The 17484-nt window shown below is 37.7% G+C and overlaps 1 protein-coding gene across 6 annotated transcripts in view; it reads left to right on the forward strand.

The window, feature by feature from the left end:
* Nucleotides 1-15902, forward strand: part of ARID4B (AT-rich interaction domain 4B) — a 139256-nt gene extending 123354 nt beyond the window's left edge. For 4 of the 6 annotated variants that reach the window (XM_025850799.2, XM_025850801.2, XM_025850802.2 and 1 more), the window contains 5 exons: nt 2477-3691; nt 6494-6607; nt 8836-9051; nt 10085-10231; nt 14148-15902. In XM_025850799.2, the coding sequence (XP_025706584.1) occupies nt 2477-3691; nt 6494-6607; nt 8836-9051; nt 10085-10231; nt 14148-14275 (1820 nt within the window). In that variant the 3' untranslated portion in view covers nt 14276-15902. Of the gene's footprint in view, nt 1-2476; nt 3692-4069; nt 4945-6493; nt 6608-7271; nt 7428-8835; nt 9052-10084; nt 10232-14147 lie in introns of those variants that run through there. The other 2 variants (XR_012374309.1, XM_025850805.2) reach the window with 2 other exon arrangements.
* The last annotated feature ends 1582 nt before the right edge of the window (nt 15903-17484 follow it).

A 17484-nucleotide genomic window follows, 5' to 3' on the forward strand; every position in this document is an offset into this window, starting at 1 on the left:
AAATAAATAAATAAAACACCAGGAATAAAAAACCACCACTAAGGATGAGAAGACAAATGAAAGTAGTGTTTTTAACACAAGCAAAAGTACCTTCAGAATTTTGAAGGGAAATAATTTTCAACTTGGAATTCTGTACCTGGTTAAACTACCCATAAAACAATGAAGTTTGAGGGTTAGCATGTATTTAGACATATAGATGAAGAATATCTGCTATGTACCTTTTTCAGGAAAGTACTAGATGATGTGCTGCAACCCATGGGACTAAACTAAGAAGGAGGAAGATGGGCAGTTCACTTAACAGTGGGTCTCTGTCAAGAGAAAACGGTGAAGGGAATTCTAGGATGATGGCTGTTAGAGCAGACCCAGAGAGCAACCACCTGGATGGAGTAGAAAGTAGGCCTTTAGGACAGAGAGATTTGGTGAATAAGGGAACTGGATGGAGTGCTTGACTTTACAGAACAGTTGAAATAAATGTGAAAAGGGGCACCTGGCTTTTCACAGGTGCTCCGTTGGTTGAGTGTCTCCCTTTGGCTCGATTCATGAACTCAGGGTCCTGGGATTGAGCCCTGTGTCGGGCTCCCTGCTCGGTGGGGAGTCTGCTTCTCCCTCTCCCTCAGTGCTTCCACACGTGTTCTCTCTCTCTCTGTCTCTCTCTGTCTCTCAAACAAATAAAATCTTAAAAAAAAAGAAAGAAATGTGAAAGGCCTACAAAAGGAAGACATAACGTAGAAAAGAAGGACTTTTGGAAACTTGGAAAAATAAACAGCTCTATGAGAAAGGAAGCTTATCAAGGCTATTTATTTCTGCAGTGAATCACATTTATGTACATTACAAATAGTATATTTAATTAACTAAAGATAACTATATATAGAAAGTATGGCAGGAGATGGGAGTATTAATAAGAAAACATCCTCACTGCTCGTTGCAGACTATACTTCCTAAGTGAACAAATAGTTACTCTTATTATCTCTTAATAATATACTATCTGAAGAAATAGTATTGAGACTTTGCAGGCTGAGGGAGAAAGAAGAGCTGTTGGTTTTCTGTTATGTGTCTACATTTGTTTGTAGTCATATATACACATTGCTTTGATATCCGTTTAAAAAAAATCAGTTATACAGAAAAGTTTAAATGTTTTTAACTGTCGTAATTGTGTCAATTATTTTTTACTTTTAAGAAACTTAGCTAAAGAACATACATAGTTTTGTAATTACGATTCTAAATTCAGGAGTCAAATGACTTCGGTTTTCGATTTCATCTCGACTTTTACTAGCTCTTTGGGGTAGTTTAACCTCTCTAAATCCCAGTCTCCTAAACTATAAAATGGGGTCAATAATAACATGCCCCTCCTAGGGTTATTGTGAAACTGAATCAGACAGTCTATACAAAGCATATCAAAGCATCTGGCATGTAGCATTTTCTCAGTAAATGTTATATTAAAATCATAGCAAAGGCAATCATTATTTTTAAAGATTTATTTATTTATTTTGAGAGAGTGCATGCAAGTGGTGGGGAGGGGGACAGAGAGAGTCTCGAGCAGACTCCCTGCTGAGTGCAGAGCCCGACAATACGGGGCTCCATCTCAGGACCCATGAGATCATGACCTGAACAGAAACCAAGAGTTGGACACTCAACTGACTGAGCCACCCAGGCCTCCTGGCAATTATTTTTTACACTTAATTGAATTCATTTACTAAAATGAATTTTTAAGAAATAAATTCTGTAAGTATTTTTATGTAAGGCATCAGTTACTTAAGTTAGTTGTGTCGTTCTTTAAAACATTGTGGAAATGCGTTCTTCACAGATCTTTGAATAATCATTGCTACACTGAAAATGAAGCCTACAATTTCATAAGAATACAGACTTTTTTTTTTTTTTTTAAGATTTTATTTTATTTATTTATTTGACAGAGTGAGAGAGAGAGAGAGCACAAGTAGGCAGGCAGGCAGAGGCAGAGGGAGAAGCAGGCTCCCCGCTGAGCAGGGAGCCCGATGTGGGGCTCGATCCCAGGACCCTGGGATCATGACCTGAGCCGAAGGCAGACGCTTAACCGACTGAGCCACCCAGGCGCCCCAAGAATACAGACTTTAAAGTTAGAATTACCTGGACCTGGGACTGCGTCCTGACTGCGCTGTTATATTCTACTCATAAATTTGAGAACTTTCTTTTTTATAATGAGCTTTATTGAGGTATAATTTACAAACAATAAAATTCACAACTTTCATGCTTACAGTGTGATGTGTTTTGGCAAAAGTACACAGTAGTGTTAGTACAGCCACTTTCCCAGTATAAAACATTACCATCTTTGTGTATCTTCCCTCTCCAAAGCTCCTTTTGCTCACCTGCAAAATGGGGATAAAACCTAGCAACCCAAGAGGGCTATAACCACAGGGGCTGATATATTAAACTGCCTTGCACAGGGAAGACATTGCTAGTGTCGTTATCATACTCATCAGTTTTTCATCTTATTTTCTAGCTTCTGAAAGTTCTGCTGAAGACAGTGAGCAGGAGGATGAGACTGGTGCTCAAGACATAGATAACAATGGCAAAGAAGACTCTAAGATTGATCATTTGACCCACACCAGAAATGATCTTCTTGCAAAAGAGGAACAAAACAGTTCGTCTTTGCTAGAAGAAAACAAAGTCCACGCAGATTTGGCGATATCCAAACCAGTGTCAAAATCTCCAGAAAGATTAAGAAAAGATATGGAAGGATTATCTGAAGATACTGATTATGAAGAAGAAGATGAAATCACAAAAAAGAGAAAGGATGTTAAGAAGGACACCACAGAGAAGTCTTCAAAGCCACAAGTAAAACGTGGTAAAAGAAGGTATTGCAATACAGAGGAATGTTTAAAAACCGGATCACCTGGCAAAAAGGAGGATAAGGCGAAGAACAAAGAATCACTTTGCATAGAGAACAGTAGCAACAGCTCTTCAGATGAAGAGGAAGAAGAAAAATCAAAAACAAAGATGACGCCAACTAAGAAATATAACGGTTTGGAGGAAAAGAGAAAATCTCTACGGACAACTGGTTTCTATTCAGGATTTTCAGAGGTGGCAGAAAAAAGGATAAAACTTTTAAATAACTCTGACGAAAGACTTCAGAACAGCAGAGCTAAAGATCGAAAAGACGTCTGGTCAAGCATTCAGGGACAATGGCCTAAAAAAACACTGAAGGAGCTTTTTTCAGACTCTGACACGGAGGCAGCAGCCTCCCCGCCCCATCCTGCCCCAGAAGAGGGGCCGGCAGAGGGGTCCCTGCAGACTGTGGCCGAGGAGGAGAGCTGCTCACCCAGTGCCGAGCTCGAAACACCGCCTCCAGCCAGTGCTGATAGTAAACCTGCTGAGGAAAAACCAGTGGAGGTCAGTGACAAAAAAGCAGAATTTCCGAGTAGTGGCAGCAATTCAGTGCTCAATACCCCTCCTACTACACCTGAATCGCCTTCCTCGGTCACTGTAACAGAAGCCGGTCGGCAGCAGTCCTCCGTGACAGTATCAGAGCCACTGGCTCCAAACCAGGAGGAGGTTCGAAGTATCAAGAGTGAAACGGATAGCACAATTGAGGTGGATAGTGTCGCGGGGGAGCTCCAAGACCTCCAGTCGGAAGGGAACAGCTCACCGGCCGGCTTTGATGCAAGTGTGAGCTCCAGCAGTAGTAATCAGCCAGAGCCAGAACAGCCTGACAAAGGTGAGGAGCAAAAAGTACACATTGCCCTTCTTACCTTTTCAAGGGCTTCACGGTGTCTCTTGTTAGAACGTGAGGTGTTTAAGTGAAGTACTTGTGTGAACATGGTAAAAATGGAAATTTGAAGGGTAATTTGAGTAATGAATAGCGAGTGAATTGAAAAGCTTGAGGATTTAATGTCCTTTGCTTGAGCTGTCTATTACATTTCATAGTGGATCAGAACACAGGCTAGAAATGCACCGAGGACCAAACCCAAACCTTTTTGAAAATTCATTATACACTGGTTGACTGTATGGCATGAGCAGCTTAAATATATTTCTGTAACGTTGTTTTTGCGATTGTAATGTGCAGTTTCTCACAAACATTTTGATTTATTGACAGACCCCTCCACCCTTAACCAAATACTGTATGTAGGGGTTTGGAGCAACCAACTGTCCAGGCACTGCTTTCCTCAGACAACCGTGTCAAACTGATTTTCAAGCCTGACTAACTTGTGTGAGTTTGTAAAGGAATTTGATGCTTTCTTAGATGCATAGCTTCCAAATTGAAGGACCAATGTGTATGTTAATAACCTACAGTAATACTTTTTTGATTTTCCGTGCAGTTGTTAAAAGTGGAAATTCAAATTAGTACTTCCCGAAAGGATTAGTGCCTTTTGATTTTGCCATAGCTATACTTCTGTCATCATTTTTCTTATAAACCATTTCATTCAGGTGTCCTCAAATGAATATAATATACGCTGACACGTGGCTTTGAAACATACTTTTCCATTATAAAGATAGGATGTGTATTTTATATAACATGCAGTTTTTATTATGCTTGCTGATGTTTTTAGCTGAACTTAAGGAGATGTGATAGAGTTCAAATGAATTAATTCCAAGTTTTCTCATACAAATATTTCCTTTTTTTCTTTTTTCAGCTTTACTGAGATATAATTGATGTATTATTGTCACACAAATCTTGACTTAAAATATTTCTTTTAAAAAAATAAATATTAAGTGAAAAATATAGTTGCAATTCAATTGGGATCTTCATTGTGTTTTCACATTCATACAGCGACAGTATGTGTGCCATGAAGAAAAGATGCAAGAGCTTGTCTTCTGATAGACTAAGTTAGCACTGCCCTTTAGAATCTTAATCTTGACCAGGTTAAAAAGTATTCAACTTGAGAAGTACTCCCAAATTTAGGGTAACAGAGGCCATCTGCTTTATCAAATCAAAGCATATAATAGTTTTTAGAATTGATCTCTCTTTAGAAATAAGTTCTTAAGCACTCATTTCATATGGCCTCATTTTAAGAACTTTATTTCTTAAAATTCACATTATATCAAAAGTAAAAATGTAAATTTTACAATTTAGATTTAGGATTTCTCTCCAATTAGCTTACATTAAGCTTTTTATTTCTTGCAGCTGAGAGCTTCAGAATTAATACTCTTTTAGGGAGAAGTCTGGCAATTATTTTTAAGACTCTGTGCTTCAATATAGTCGTTATCTTAATCACCTTTATGTTTCATTTAAGTTGTTTTACTTTTTTATTTTTATTTTTTTTAAGATTTTATTTATTTATTTGAGAGAGAGAGAGAGCACGAGAGGGAAGAGGGTCAGAGGGAGAAGCAGACTCCCTGCTGAGCAGGGAGCCCGATGTGGGACTCAATCCCGGGACTCCAGGATCATAACCTGAGCCGAAGGCAGTCGGTTAACTAACTGAGCCACTCAGGCGCCCCTCATTTAAGTTGTTATTTTAAAATAGCATTGGGAAAAGTGATCAGTAAGGTGTAATTAAAAAACTCTAGGAAGTTGCAAACAAAATAGTTAATAGCCTATTCCATTTTTGACCAAGGAAGCCATGTCTTCTATGCTCAAGACTGATTTTACCATTGGTAACAGGACTAAGAAATATTTCTTAGTGGAAACATGACTTTTTTTAATCATATTTATATCATGTCATTATAGTATCTGACATTATATTGAATAGAGATGAGACTTTCTGAATGTCTGAAGAAGTCTGGTAGATGACACATATAATTTAGAAATACACAGAAACACAGCAGATGCTGAAGACCAAGTTATAATAGTATAGAAAAATGTACTGAAACTACCGTTTGAAGTAGTAGTGGTCAAGTCATGAAGCCTGGGCATCAAGGAAGGTCTTAGTGAAGATGTAGGACGTAGGCTAGTCTTTGAAGAAAAGGGAGACATTTATGATGTTTCGGGATAATTTCCTACCAAGAAGATGAAAAGTTTCTTAGAATTACTATGCTTGATTTGTAAATGTTATATGCATTAACCAGTGCCCTGGCAGTGAAGTCATTGTTGAAATAAATAAATTGATAAAATAACTAAGTGTGAATTACTACTAAAATTTATCCCGTTAATATGATGATATTATTTTAAAATTAATATTATATCAATATTTTTACCTGTAATTAAATCTTAATATTTATTATGGTTTTATTGAATTTTAACAAATTTCAGTTTTTATTTTCAGCATTTACCCGTTTTTGAATTACTAGACTCATAAACTCCCAGTACTAAGTTGAGAACTATTTTTAGTTTATATCTGATTTTTCTAAGAAGGATGTGCATACTTTATTTGCTTTTTTAAAACTCTTTTATTACGTGCAGTAATTCAGTACATTAATGATAATTCTAAAAATTACAGTAATTTCTATGATAATTTATAAATCTCATAAAGAACATGCATGGTTTCGGAATTGTTCTATGCTTCTAAAATGTGGCATTAATTTATACCTAGGAAAGTTTGATTTTATTTTGTGTTACTTAATAATTTCTTTCCCATCGTAGCCTGTACAGGTCAGAAAAGAGGGAAAGAATCTCAGGGAGGAGGAAGTTCATCAAAAAAGCAGAAGCGAAGCCATAAAGCAACAGTGGTAAACAACAAAAAAAAGGGAAAAGGCAGTAAGTGTGAAACCTCTCATTATTTAAATATAAAAATAATGGCGGATATGTTTTTTCTTCCCCCCATTAAGAAAAGGGTATTCAGGATATGGGATAGTTAAATATTTTGATTTTGTCTCTGCCCTCAAAAAAGTCACACAGAAGTCTTCTGATCCTAGGTAAATTCTAGGATTAAGCAGTTTGGTGTTGATATTCAGCAGTGGTATTGATTGCTGATGAATGATCAGGTAATCCTTTTTAAATTAATAGCCAATATAATATAAGCTCAACATCTTTGTTAGTTTTATGTCCCACAGTTCTTTCCACTTGTCATCATTATATGTGCCATATATAATTGAAAATGCTTCAATTATATATTATTTTTATTACAATGAAATTGATTGCTTTGTAACTCTTCAAGGCAAAATCAGACTGGAAGAGAAGAATCAAGATAGCTTTAGAGCTGTAATTCCAACAGCTCCAGTCTATTACTTTTATCTTTGGTACCCCAAACTATGTGTCCCAAGAGCAGCTATATACAATACTAAAGATTTAACTTTAGTAATGGCTCTGTTTGTTGACCAACAGGAATTTATATACTGTATTTCTCCTGAGAGCTGCACATTTTATCTCTCTTTTGTAGACAAAGTGAGAAGCAGAAAATATGTAAAGAATTTTTTTTCAGGTGCCCCACACTGACCTCCTGCTGCTCTTCCAGGAGACTCCTGCCACCTCCACTGCCTGACCTTTGCTATCGGCCGGCTTGGCTGCACTTCAGTGCAGAAAAGGGTTATGCGGCCAGCTCCCCGAGGTTCTGCTGAGCCCATATGACTTCCAGGCGGTGAATATGGCGTCCCTCGGGGCCCCGGGCGGCTGTGCTCAGCAAGGCCATGAAAGCCAGGCTGAGGCAGACCACTGCATCAGAGTGGGGCCAAGCCTTGGGTGGCTTAGCTAGGAGTTGCCAGGGGTTCCAGAGCAGCAGTGGTGGGATTGGGAGGGGATTCGTTTAAGATGTGTGTAAAGGAGTGGTGGAGTTTCTCCATTCTCCAAACACCACAGTGGGAGGAGTTGCTCTGTACCTTTTCTGTCTAAATACTTCTCAGGCTTTGAGAGCCTAACTGTGCTTTTTTGGGGGGTAGCTGTTGTTAAATAAAGAATAAATACATGTCAAATTGATCACCAATTACTTGGAATAACCGACAGGATATTGAAAGTGTTACTACACAGTGATACTTTTGTCTACAAGACTTTACCATTTAAATGACATTTCCTAAGAGGGCTCATCTTCAATAAGTCATTTAATGTATTCCTACAATTTCGAGGTACAGCAGTTAAATTTGATGGTATTCTATAACTGTTCTGTGGCAGTTGTAGTTAATTGTATTCTTCCATTTTAATGATTGGGCTAAAGGCTTGGTAAATCAGATGAGGAAACCATTTTCTGAGAATAATTTAGTAAAGTGGAGCCAACTCATGGAATCTCAGATAATACTTTGTATCCAGAAAGCGGTAATTCATGGAAGTATCAATCCCATCACCTATTCACATGGTAAACTGGCAAGGTTAAGCCTTTTTATTGAAGGACTGAGGCTTTACTCAGCAGAGGCAGATGTACATAGTTCTTACATAGATTTGTGAAATCTTCACACCGAATATATTTACCAGAGTCGAACTGATGGTTTATTTTAGTCAACAAGCTACGATGTAGGAGTTACTTGAGGAGAAAATCATCATACACATCGAAGTTTAGAGTTTGGGAACCCAAACTATTTTTTATTGAATTTCATGATTATCTATCATTGTTTGCTTGTGGCCAGAGGAGTAGGAAAAGTGTTACGTGAACATGATCTGTATACAACCTAAAATATTAAATTTAAGTTCCTATAATGAGTCATTTAAAAAAAATGCTGTATAATAGTAACAGAATAAAGAGCCATTCAAATATGTAATTATGATACATTTGACAGTCTACCAGGTATAATGGAAGATTAGTTTGAATGTTTTTTTTAAAAAATATTATTGGCAATTCAGGTAAGAATTTTTTGGTTTTGTTTTTGTTTCCCTTAACTGAGATGCTGCTGTATTTGTACATGATGACTTTCCAGGTCTTTAGGCAGGGTCTATAAAGCAAGGTATTTACTTTAGTAATGAATTCATGTGGTTAATTTTAAATTGTTTAACTAAAATTGGTGACAAATTTTTTGTTACTTTTCTGTTTACTAATGCTTTTCTTTTTATTTTTCTTTCAGCAAACAGTAGTGATAGTGAAGAACTTTCTGCTGGGGAAAGTATAACTAAGACTCAGCCAGTCAAATCAGTTTCCACTGGAATGAAATCTCACAGTACCAAATCTCCTGCAAGGACACAGTCCCCAGGAAAATGTGGAAAGAATGGAGATAAGGATCCTGATCTCAAGGAACCCAGTAATCGATTACCCAAAGTTTACAAATGGAGTTTTCAGATGTGTAAGTGACATTTAGTAAACTGACAGTTAAGAGGAAGAAACTTCAGCCTGGTAACTCTTGAGGCTAATAACCCTGAAAAAGAGGCTGTAACCAAACTTGACACATCGTAACCAGCTGCAGTGTAGAGAGCTCAGTTGGATCTTGATTTGAATGAACAAGTTCCTAAAAGAAAAACTTCAAGGCAATTCAGGCAAATACCAACATTAACTAGATATTTATGACAGGATGTTAGACATTTGAGACAAGATTTGCCGTGAATTGCTAATCACTAAAGCTGGATGATGATATGTGGGACTGCATTATTATTCTGTATACTTTTGTTTATATGAGAAGTCTCCATACTAAAGACTTTTTGAAAAAGATTATCCCAGAGTTTCTCACATATGGAGATATTCTTAGGAAATTGAAAACTGCTTTTTAGATTTAGCTAAAATGTTACTACAATTTAAAAGTTATACATAAAAAAATGTTATACATACTCATAAAAATCTAAAAAGAGGACAAAAAAATTTATCCACAGTCCTGACATTCAAAACTATATTATGATTTTTACATTTTGGTGTCTCTCTAGTCTTATTTCTAAATATGGTTTTTAGTGATACTGTATATGAATGTTGAGTTTTTAGCATACGTGTTTAGGTCCTAAGGTTTTTAATTCTGCACATTCATTCATTCAACGGATACCATACGTGTATTATGTACTAGGCATATATAGGCATAACTTTGCTTTGCTTTCTTTTCTTTTTTTTTTTTTTAAGATTTTTAAGTAATCTCTTTACCCGATGTGGGGCTTGAAACCCACTACCCGAGATCAAGAGTAGCTTGCCCAACTGACTAAGCCAGCCAGGTGCTCCTATATAGACATAGCTTTTTATGTTCTAGGCTAGGGGAAAAAAAAAAAATCTCAGGGAAACAAATACCCACAAGCCTTATTTTTAGTTTATTTGACCTTTTTCTACAACCATACTTATATGCTTTTATGTACTACAGTTTTGTTCAAAAATACATATTGATGAAAGTTTTAAATTCACAGCGGACCTGGAAAATATGACAAGTGCTGAACGTATCACAATTCTTCAAGAAAAACTTCAGGAAATCAGAAAACATTATCTGTCATTAAAATCTGAAGTAGCTTCCATTGATCGGAGGAGAAAGCGTTTAAAGAAGAAAGAGAGAGAAAGTAAGTATTAATCTTACTTACAAGGCAGTTTATGACTGCATTTAGACTCATGTGAGTTTATGTCTATGTATCTTTGGGCAAGTTCTTTAATTGCTCTGCCTTACCTTCCTCATCTATAAAATGGAAAAAGTTTATCTAAAGAAAAACAATTGTCTCAAATCACAACGTTCACTTTCGTGGAGTTTACAATCTGCCTTAAAAAAAAAAAAAACCCAAATGAGATTTCAGATCGTGAACAGCACTGTGAAGAGAATAATGTTAAGGCAGGGAATGGATGGGCTGTGTTAGATTACCAGTGGTCAAGACATTTTCATTGAGACCTGAATGACCAGAGGAAGTTAAATCTGAGGGAAAAGAATTCTCTTAGTCTGCCAGGGCTGCCATCAACAAAGTACCCCAGACTGGGGTCTTAAACAACAGGAAATATATTGCTTATCTCCAAATACTGTCACATTGGAAGTTAGGGCTTCAACAGAGAAATTTAGGGAGACACAATTCAGTCCATAAGAGTCCTGGGCATAGAAAGCAGCAAGTATTCCCTAAGATAGAGTTTCTTAAACTTGGAACTATTGACATTTTAGGCCAGATAATTCTTTGCTGTGGGGGCTGTTCTGTGCACTGTAGGATGGGTTAGCAGCATCCTTCATTCTGACCTCCAACCGCTGGATGCCGCCCCCCCCCCCCCCCCCCCGCCCCCAGGACAACCAAAAATGTCTGCAGACATTTTTCAGATATCCTCTAGGGGGCAAAATCGCCCCAGATTGAGAACAGCTGCTCCAAGGAGGGGCGATACACTTGGTGCCTTTCAGGAGCAGAAAGAAAACCACTGTGGTGAAAGTGATAAGAGACAGAAGTTAGGTAAGCAGAAGCCAAATCACGTGGGGCCTTGTAGGGAAGGATGAAGGGTTCAGATTTTATTCTAAGTGAGATGGACAACTATTTGAAAGTTTTAAACAGGGAATGAAAGTGACCTTTTCAAGAGCATTTACGTGAGCTGTGGTGATGGAGAAGCTGGATTAAAGCTGATTAAGTGGAGGAAAGGGTGGGGAAGCAGAGGAGGTAGAGAAGGTGACCCTAGGAGAAAGGGAACCCTAGGAAAATCTCACGTTTTACAGTTTTGTAGTGAATGCAGAAAGCGGACATTAGGGGTGGAGGGAGGGGACAGTGTCATTTCAAGCTTATGATTTTGCCTCTCCAGTCCTCCTCCTTTGACACTGCTCCCATTCTCTGAAGCACTTTGATTTTCATTTTCTTTTTCTTCAGAGCAATGTTTTCCTTCCCACTTTTGCTGTTGCGATAAGTCCAATAACTCTCTCCACCTTTTGTCTAGGCTTTTTAATTTATGCACTGGCTGAAAGTCTGGGTTATGGAGTAATTTGAAAAGAAATTAAATGTTAATATATAGGAAGTATATACAGAAACATTCTGTCAAAGGAAGGGGATCAGGGTTCTTTTTGATATATAACCATCTAAAAATGATTAAAAATCAATTATAATAAGCATACTATTTAAAGGGTTATGCTAGAGCTCCTTACTCTTAAAGTCATCCAAGCCTTTTTAGAGTGTTTTTTATGTAGTAAGAGGTCTATCCAGAAACTGCTCCTCTAAAACAGTGTTTCGTATATGTGGTCACCACAGATTCTCTATAGTAAGTGATTCTGATAAATGGATGCTTTCTCTGGGGAGTTAGCATTAAAAGTCAGTTCCTAAATACTATGGAAGTATCAGTAGTAGGAAGGGGCGCCTGGGTGGCTCAGTCGGTTTAAGCGTCTGCCTTCAGCTCAGCTTATGATTCCAGGGTCCTGAGATCTAACCCCACGTCGGGCTCCCTGCTCAGTGGAGAGCCTGCTTCTCCCTCTCCCTGTGCCCTCCCCATCCCCATGCTCATGCTCTCTCTCTCTCTTGCTCTCTCTCAGGTAAATAAAATATATCAGTAGGAAAATGACTATCCTAGTTGTCAAAGAAAAGCCAAATATGATACTATTCCTAGCCCCCCCCAAATGTATAACTGAAAGCAGTGCTAGGAAAATATAGTGAAATTCATATACATTGCTGGAAGCATTGGCACAATTATTTTGGAAAACAGTTTGACTATATATTTGGAGAACTAGCTAATTCCAGTTCTAAGAATAGGTCTCAAGGAAAAATAGTAACCATAAAGAAGTTTGTTGTAATATTTATAACAGATAGAAATTATTTTAAATTGTGATAACATTACATTGAAGAAAAAGTTAGACATTTAAAATTTTATTTAAAATGCTCAAAATTGGGGTGTCTGGGTGGCTCAGTTGGTTAAGCCGTCTGCCTTTGGCTCAGGTCACGATCCCAGGGTCCAGGGATCGAGCCCCGCATCATCGGGCTCTCTGCTTACTGGGGAGGCTGCTTCTCTTCTCCCTCTGCCTGCCACTCTACTTGTACTCCCTCGCTCTCTATCAAATAAGTAAAATCTTAAAAAAATTTAAAAAATGCTCAAAATACTCATTACATTGTTGTTAACAGGAAGAGACTAGGGATTGAAGAAGTTACAATTCATAAATATAATGGAATACTATTCAACTTTGGAAAGAAAAAGAGGGGGCATGCCTGGGTGGCTCAGTCAGTTAAGTGCCTGCCTTTGGCTCAGATCATGATCTCTAGGTCCTGGGATCCAGCCCCACATCCGGCTTCCTACTCAGCAGGGAGTTGGCTTCTCTCTCTCTCTCTCTCTCTCTCTCTCTCTCTCTCTCTCTCTGTCCCTCCCCCTCCCCGTCCCCCCTCCCCCTCTCTCCCCCCGCCCCTCCCCACCGATTGTTTCTCTTTTTCTCTTTCTCAAATAAATAAAATTTTGAAAGAAAAAAGAAAAGGAAAAGAGGTATCTGTATATGTATGGCTATGGAACAGTCTCATAAGATAGTTAACTGTTAAAACAAAAAATCAAGAGTCAAAACACTATACTGTGATGCTTCCACCTTTTTTTTAAAGTAGAGTTGTAGCTACACGTGTTAAATTTGCATATCATATCTCTAGCTTTGGAGATAACATTCCTCCAGAACAGGGGTTGGAAACATTTTCTGTAGAGGCAGATGATAAATACTTGAGGCTTTGTTGGCCAAGTGGTCTCTTTAGAACAACTTGACCCTGCCATTGTAGGTGTGAAATCTACCGTAGGAAGATGTAAATACATGGGCATGGCTGTGTTCCGGTAAATGTTTCTTAACAGAAGCAGGTGGGCCAGATTTGGCCTGGGGGCAATAATTTGCCAGCCCCTATTCTAGAGTGTTAAAGACTATGAAGCAACTGGTAACAATGGGGAAGGGTTATTTGGAGGACATAGGAGGGTTTTTGATCAGAAGATTTGCTTTTCCCCCTTATATTCCTGTACTGAAGGAATTTCTTTTACCTTGTGCATGTATTCCTGGAAACTTTTTTTTTTTCCCAAATACTGATAACAAGGCGAGAATTTCCCTGAGGAAAATAACAAATGTGTCCTTTGCTTTGTAAACGAGTGCAGGAGAATGCAGATCAATTAGCCCTCCGTTCTCATCACCATTTAAATTCCTAAGAAACTCCCAACACAGGAAGATGCAGGAATTAGGAGGAGGGAAGCGCGTTTTGGGTGGATTACCGATTTTTCCTGTTGGTCTTAGTAGACCGGGCCCATGCTTTTGTTTTCTTCCTGACTGGTCCGTGCGGGAGCAGCACTCCCTGATCTGTCCTTTCTCGTGAACTCTCTAGTTTGGCATGGCCTAGCTTCTTGAGATCCACTAGTTTTTCCTCTCTTTACAGCATGGTAGGTATTGGGACACACGGACTACTCTTGTCAGCTAAGTGATCTTAGGGAATACCACAGCATGCTGGTTGAGAGGACCGGCGTTGTTTGTCTGTCTGCGGTTGTGTGTCCGTTTACTAAGCCTCTGGTCCGGCCTTCCCTCTCCAGGTGCTGCCACGTCCTCGTCGTCCTCCTCCCCTTCAGCCAGTTCCATCACAGCTGCTGTTATGTTAACGTTAGCTGAGCCGTCAATGTCCAGCGCATCCCAGAACGGAATGTCAGTTGAGTGCAGGTGACAGCAGGACTTGCTAAAGCACTTTGCACTTAATGGCTGTTGAGGGCCACGTCTTTTTTTATACTGCACAGTGGCACAAAAAAAAATCAGACAAGCACTATTTTATATTTAAAAATTGTTTCTTGACAAGCTGACTTGGCACTTAAGTGCACTTTTTTTATGAAGAAAAAGTACAATGAACTGCTTTTCCTCAAGCAATAATTGTTTCCAACTTGTCTGGGAATTGTGTGTCTGGTAACTTGAAGGCCTTCCACTGTGGCAAATGGAGGCTTTTCACTGCCTGTAGAGACAATACAGTAAGCATAGTTATTCGGTGGGCCAGAACATGTTAAGATAACTTACTGTATATGTATTCCCTTGTATTTTGTTAAAGCTGGAACATTTGATATTTTTCCATTTATTTATGAAAAAATATGAACCTATTTTCATTTGTACGAGCTAATTGTTTTTTAAAGCAAGTCACCTTAGGGTGGCTTTAATTGTATAAGTCAAGCACATGTAATAAATTCAAAACCTGCAGTTAACAGGATATTAGACATCAGTCCTGGTAACCAAATATTAAAGATTCTCTTTAAAAAAGACTGAATATGTTTACAGGTTTGAATTAGGCTAAAAGGTCTTGCAGTGGCTTTTCATGCCCCTTCAAATTGGAATGGAACTACTGTACTTTGCCATTTTTCTATAAATCAGTATTTTTTTTTAATTTTGATATAATACATTGTGTGAAAAAAGAAAATGGCTAATAAACTGTATTAAATCTTAAACAATGTATAAAGATTGTACTTAGCCAGTTCAAAGTGTATATTTATTCATAATGAATTATAACAGTTATATTTTTGTGTTTTCTTGTAAATGTTTCTTTTTCCTTAAATACAGATAATTCATTTGTATTGCTTATTTTATTATGAGCTACAACAAGAGGATTTCAGGAACAAGTAAACTGTATTAGTATGGTTCAAGGTTGTTGATATGAACTGTCTCAAAAGGATGGTTGTTATTTTAAGTATAAATAGCTAATCGGGGTGGTAGGCCTATAAAATTAAATGCCTTGTATAAAATCCAAAATGAACGCAAAATTGTTTTCACTTGTATTGACTTTATGTTGTATGATTCCAATCTCTGTTCTGTTTGGCACTTGTATTTAATTCTACACCGTTGTAAGACATTTGTATATTGCGATGTGTTCATTCAAGCTATTTAATACCTGGCACTGTTAATACACAGTACTTTACTGTACAGACTGTTTTACCGTTTTAATTGTAGTTCTGTGTACTTTTTTTTGGATGGGGCTGGCATGTTTTGTTTTCTGGCAATACGACATGTGAGAATTTCGAAGCGTTTTGTTGTAGATGCTAACGTGTCAGAATCCTTTACATTCAACTTTTCTAAGAAAAGCATTTTCAGTCTTGTAGTGTGTGCTTACAGTAACTAATTTTGTTGAAAATGGTTTCAAGTTATTCAAATTTGTACAGGACTGTAAAGATTTGTTGACAGCAAAACGTTGAAGAAAAAGCTTATAGAATAAAAGCTATAAAGTATATATTAGGATCTGCAAACAATGAAGAATTATGTAATATATTGTACAAATGTAAGCAAAGGCTCTGAAATAAAATGCCATAGTTTGTGAATCCTTGATGTTGTTTCTAAAAGATTAAGTAATTTTAGTTCATTTCTGTATACGATGACTGACTGGAACATACATCTCCAGCCTGTATTACCAGAAGGGGTTTAATTGACATACCAAAAAAGGGAAATATTATACCTATAAAAATTAAAAAGTCCATTAATCAGACACAGGATTTGGTAGGTATTTTTTTATCTTTGTATATACACTATAGACTATTTTGCTTGAGTCTGAGCGTGAATATTTATGACTTGGAGGTTTGTCTAAAGAAAAAAAATTATTTTCTTTAACATGTGGAACCATTACCAGCGGCTTTTTTTACTTTTTCCTGACTTGTAATTTCGTTGGAGTTTTACTTTTAGTGTACTCTGCCCCACTGCTCATTGGAATCATCTGGGCATTGTTAACAACAATAGTCAATACTCGTAGCGTGCCCATGCTGGTGGTGCTAGTGGTGGGGCAGCTATTGCCCCCCCAAAAGTCGTACTTAATTAGTCTAGGGTGAAACTTGGATGTCGATCTTGTTTTAATGGTCTCGTGACTTTAATATGCATCTGAGTTGAGAACCACTGCTTCTCTCCCCATTTTAAAAAATCGGTAATTAGGGTTTTTTGCCCCACTTAACGAACTTTCCACCAAGAGACAATCCTGTCTTAAAACAATAATTTTTAAGGCCTAAAAAGCTCAAATGTATAGTTTTAAAAGCACCTTTGGGGGGACGCTTTATTTTTACAGAAATTTATTTAACTTCTAAGGGATGAGTTTTAAAATCTGTAGAACGGTGCTTCCCAAAATGAAGTTCTAGAATACTGGTTCCTGGAAATGCTTTGGGAGTTGTCACATATATATGCCATATATAGCACTTTTTTTCTGCAGAGATTCGTTGTTAGCATATTAAAAACTGAGGAGGCCTGTGAAGAGATATCTGGCTAAACTTCCTTAACCCTACTGTTCTCAATCTTGCCTGAGCATGAAACCTTGTTTTTCAAGGAACTTCTAATACAACCGACTTTTTCTGTTACAGAAACAGTGCTCTAGCAGAGAATGATTCCAAACTTTGTTGTAGTCAAGGTTTACACTCTTGGGCCTCTCTGCCTTCCTGCCCATCCTCCCTTCTTCCCAGCTCCTCTGGAGAGTTTGAGAATTTCATGGTATTACCAGAATTTGACTTAAGTTTTCATCTAGTCACCTGAACTATTATGTTTTATCAACCTAGTTACAGTGTCTGGTAAAATTAAGAGGATATGTTTTTTGCAGTGTTCTCCAAAACTTTTTTTTCCCTACTGAAATAACCGGAGAGTGAGGTCTTGCTAATTTTCTTAACCTGGGGAAATTGGGGAAGCTGAAGCAGCATACACAAGACCACTAACATTTTGTAAAAAGCGTTTTTGTATTTTTTTTTTTTTTAAGTAGGCTCTATGCCCAGTGTGGAGCCCAATGTAGGGCTTGAGCTTATGACCCTGAAATCAAGACCTGAGCTAAAATCAAGAGTTGGACACTTAATGGACTGGGACACCCAGGAGCCCCTTAATCTGTACTTTCCTCTGAAAAGTCTTTATATTTTAAACTCTTCAAAGGGGTTAAGT

This window comes from Callorhinus ursinus, unplaced genomic scaffold, assembly GCF_003265705.2.
Source record: "Callorhinus ursinus isolate GAN/ISIS: 27379988/994484 unplaced genomic scaffold, GSC_fseal_2.0 scaffold32, whole genome shotgun sequence".
NCBI classification, from domain to species: Eukaryota; Metazoa; Chordata; class Mammalia; order Carnivora; family Otariidae; genus Callorhinus; species Callorhinus ursinus.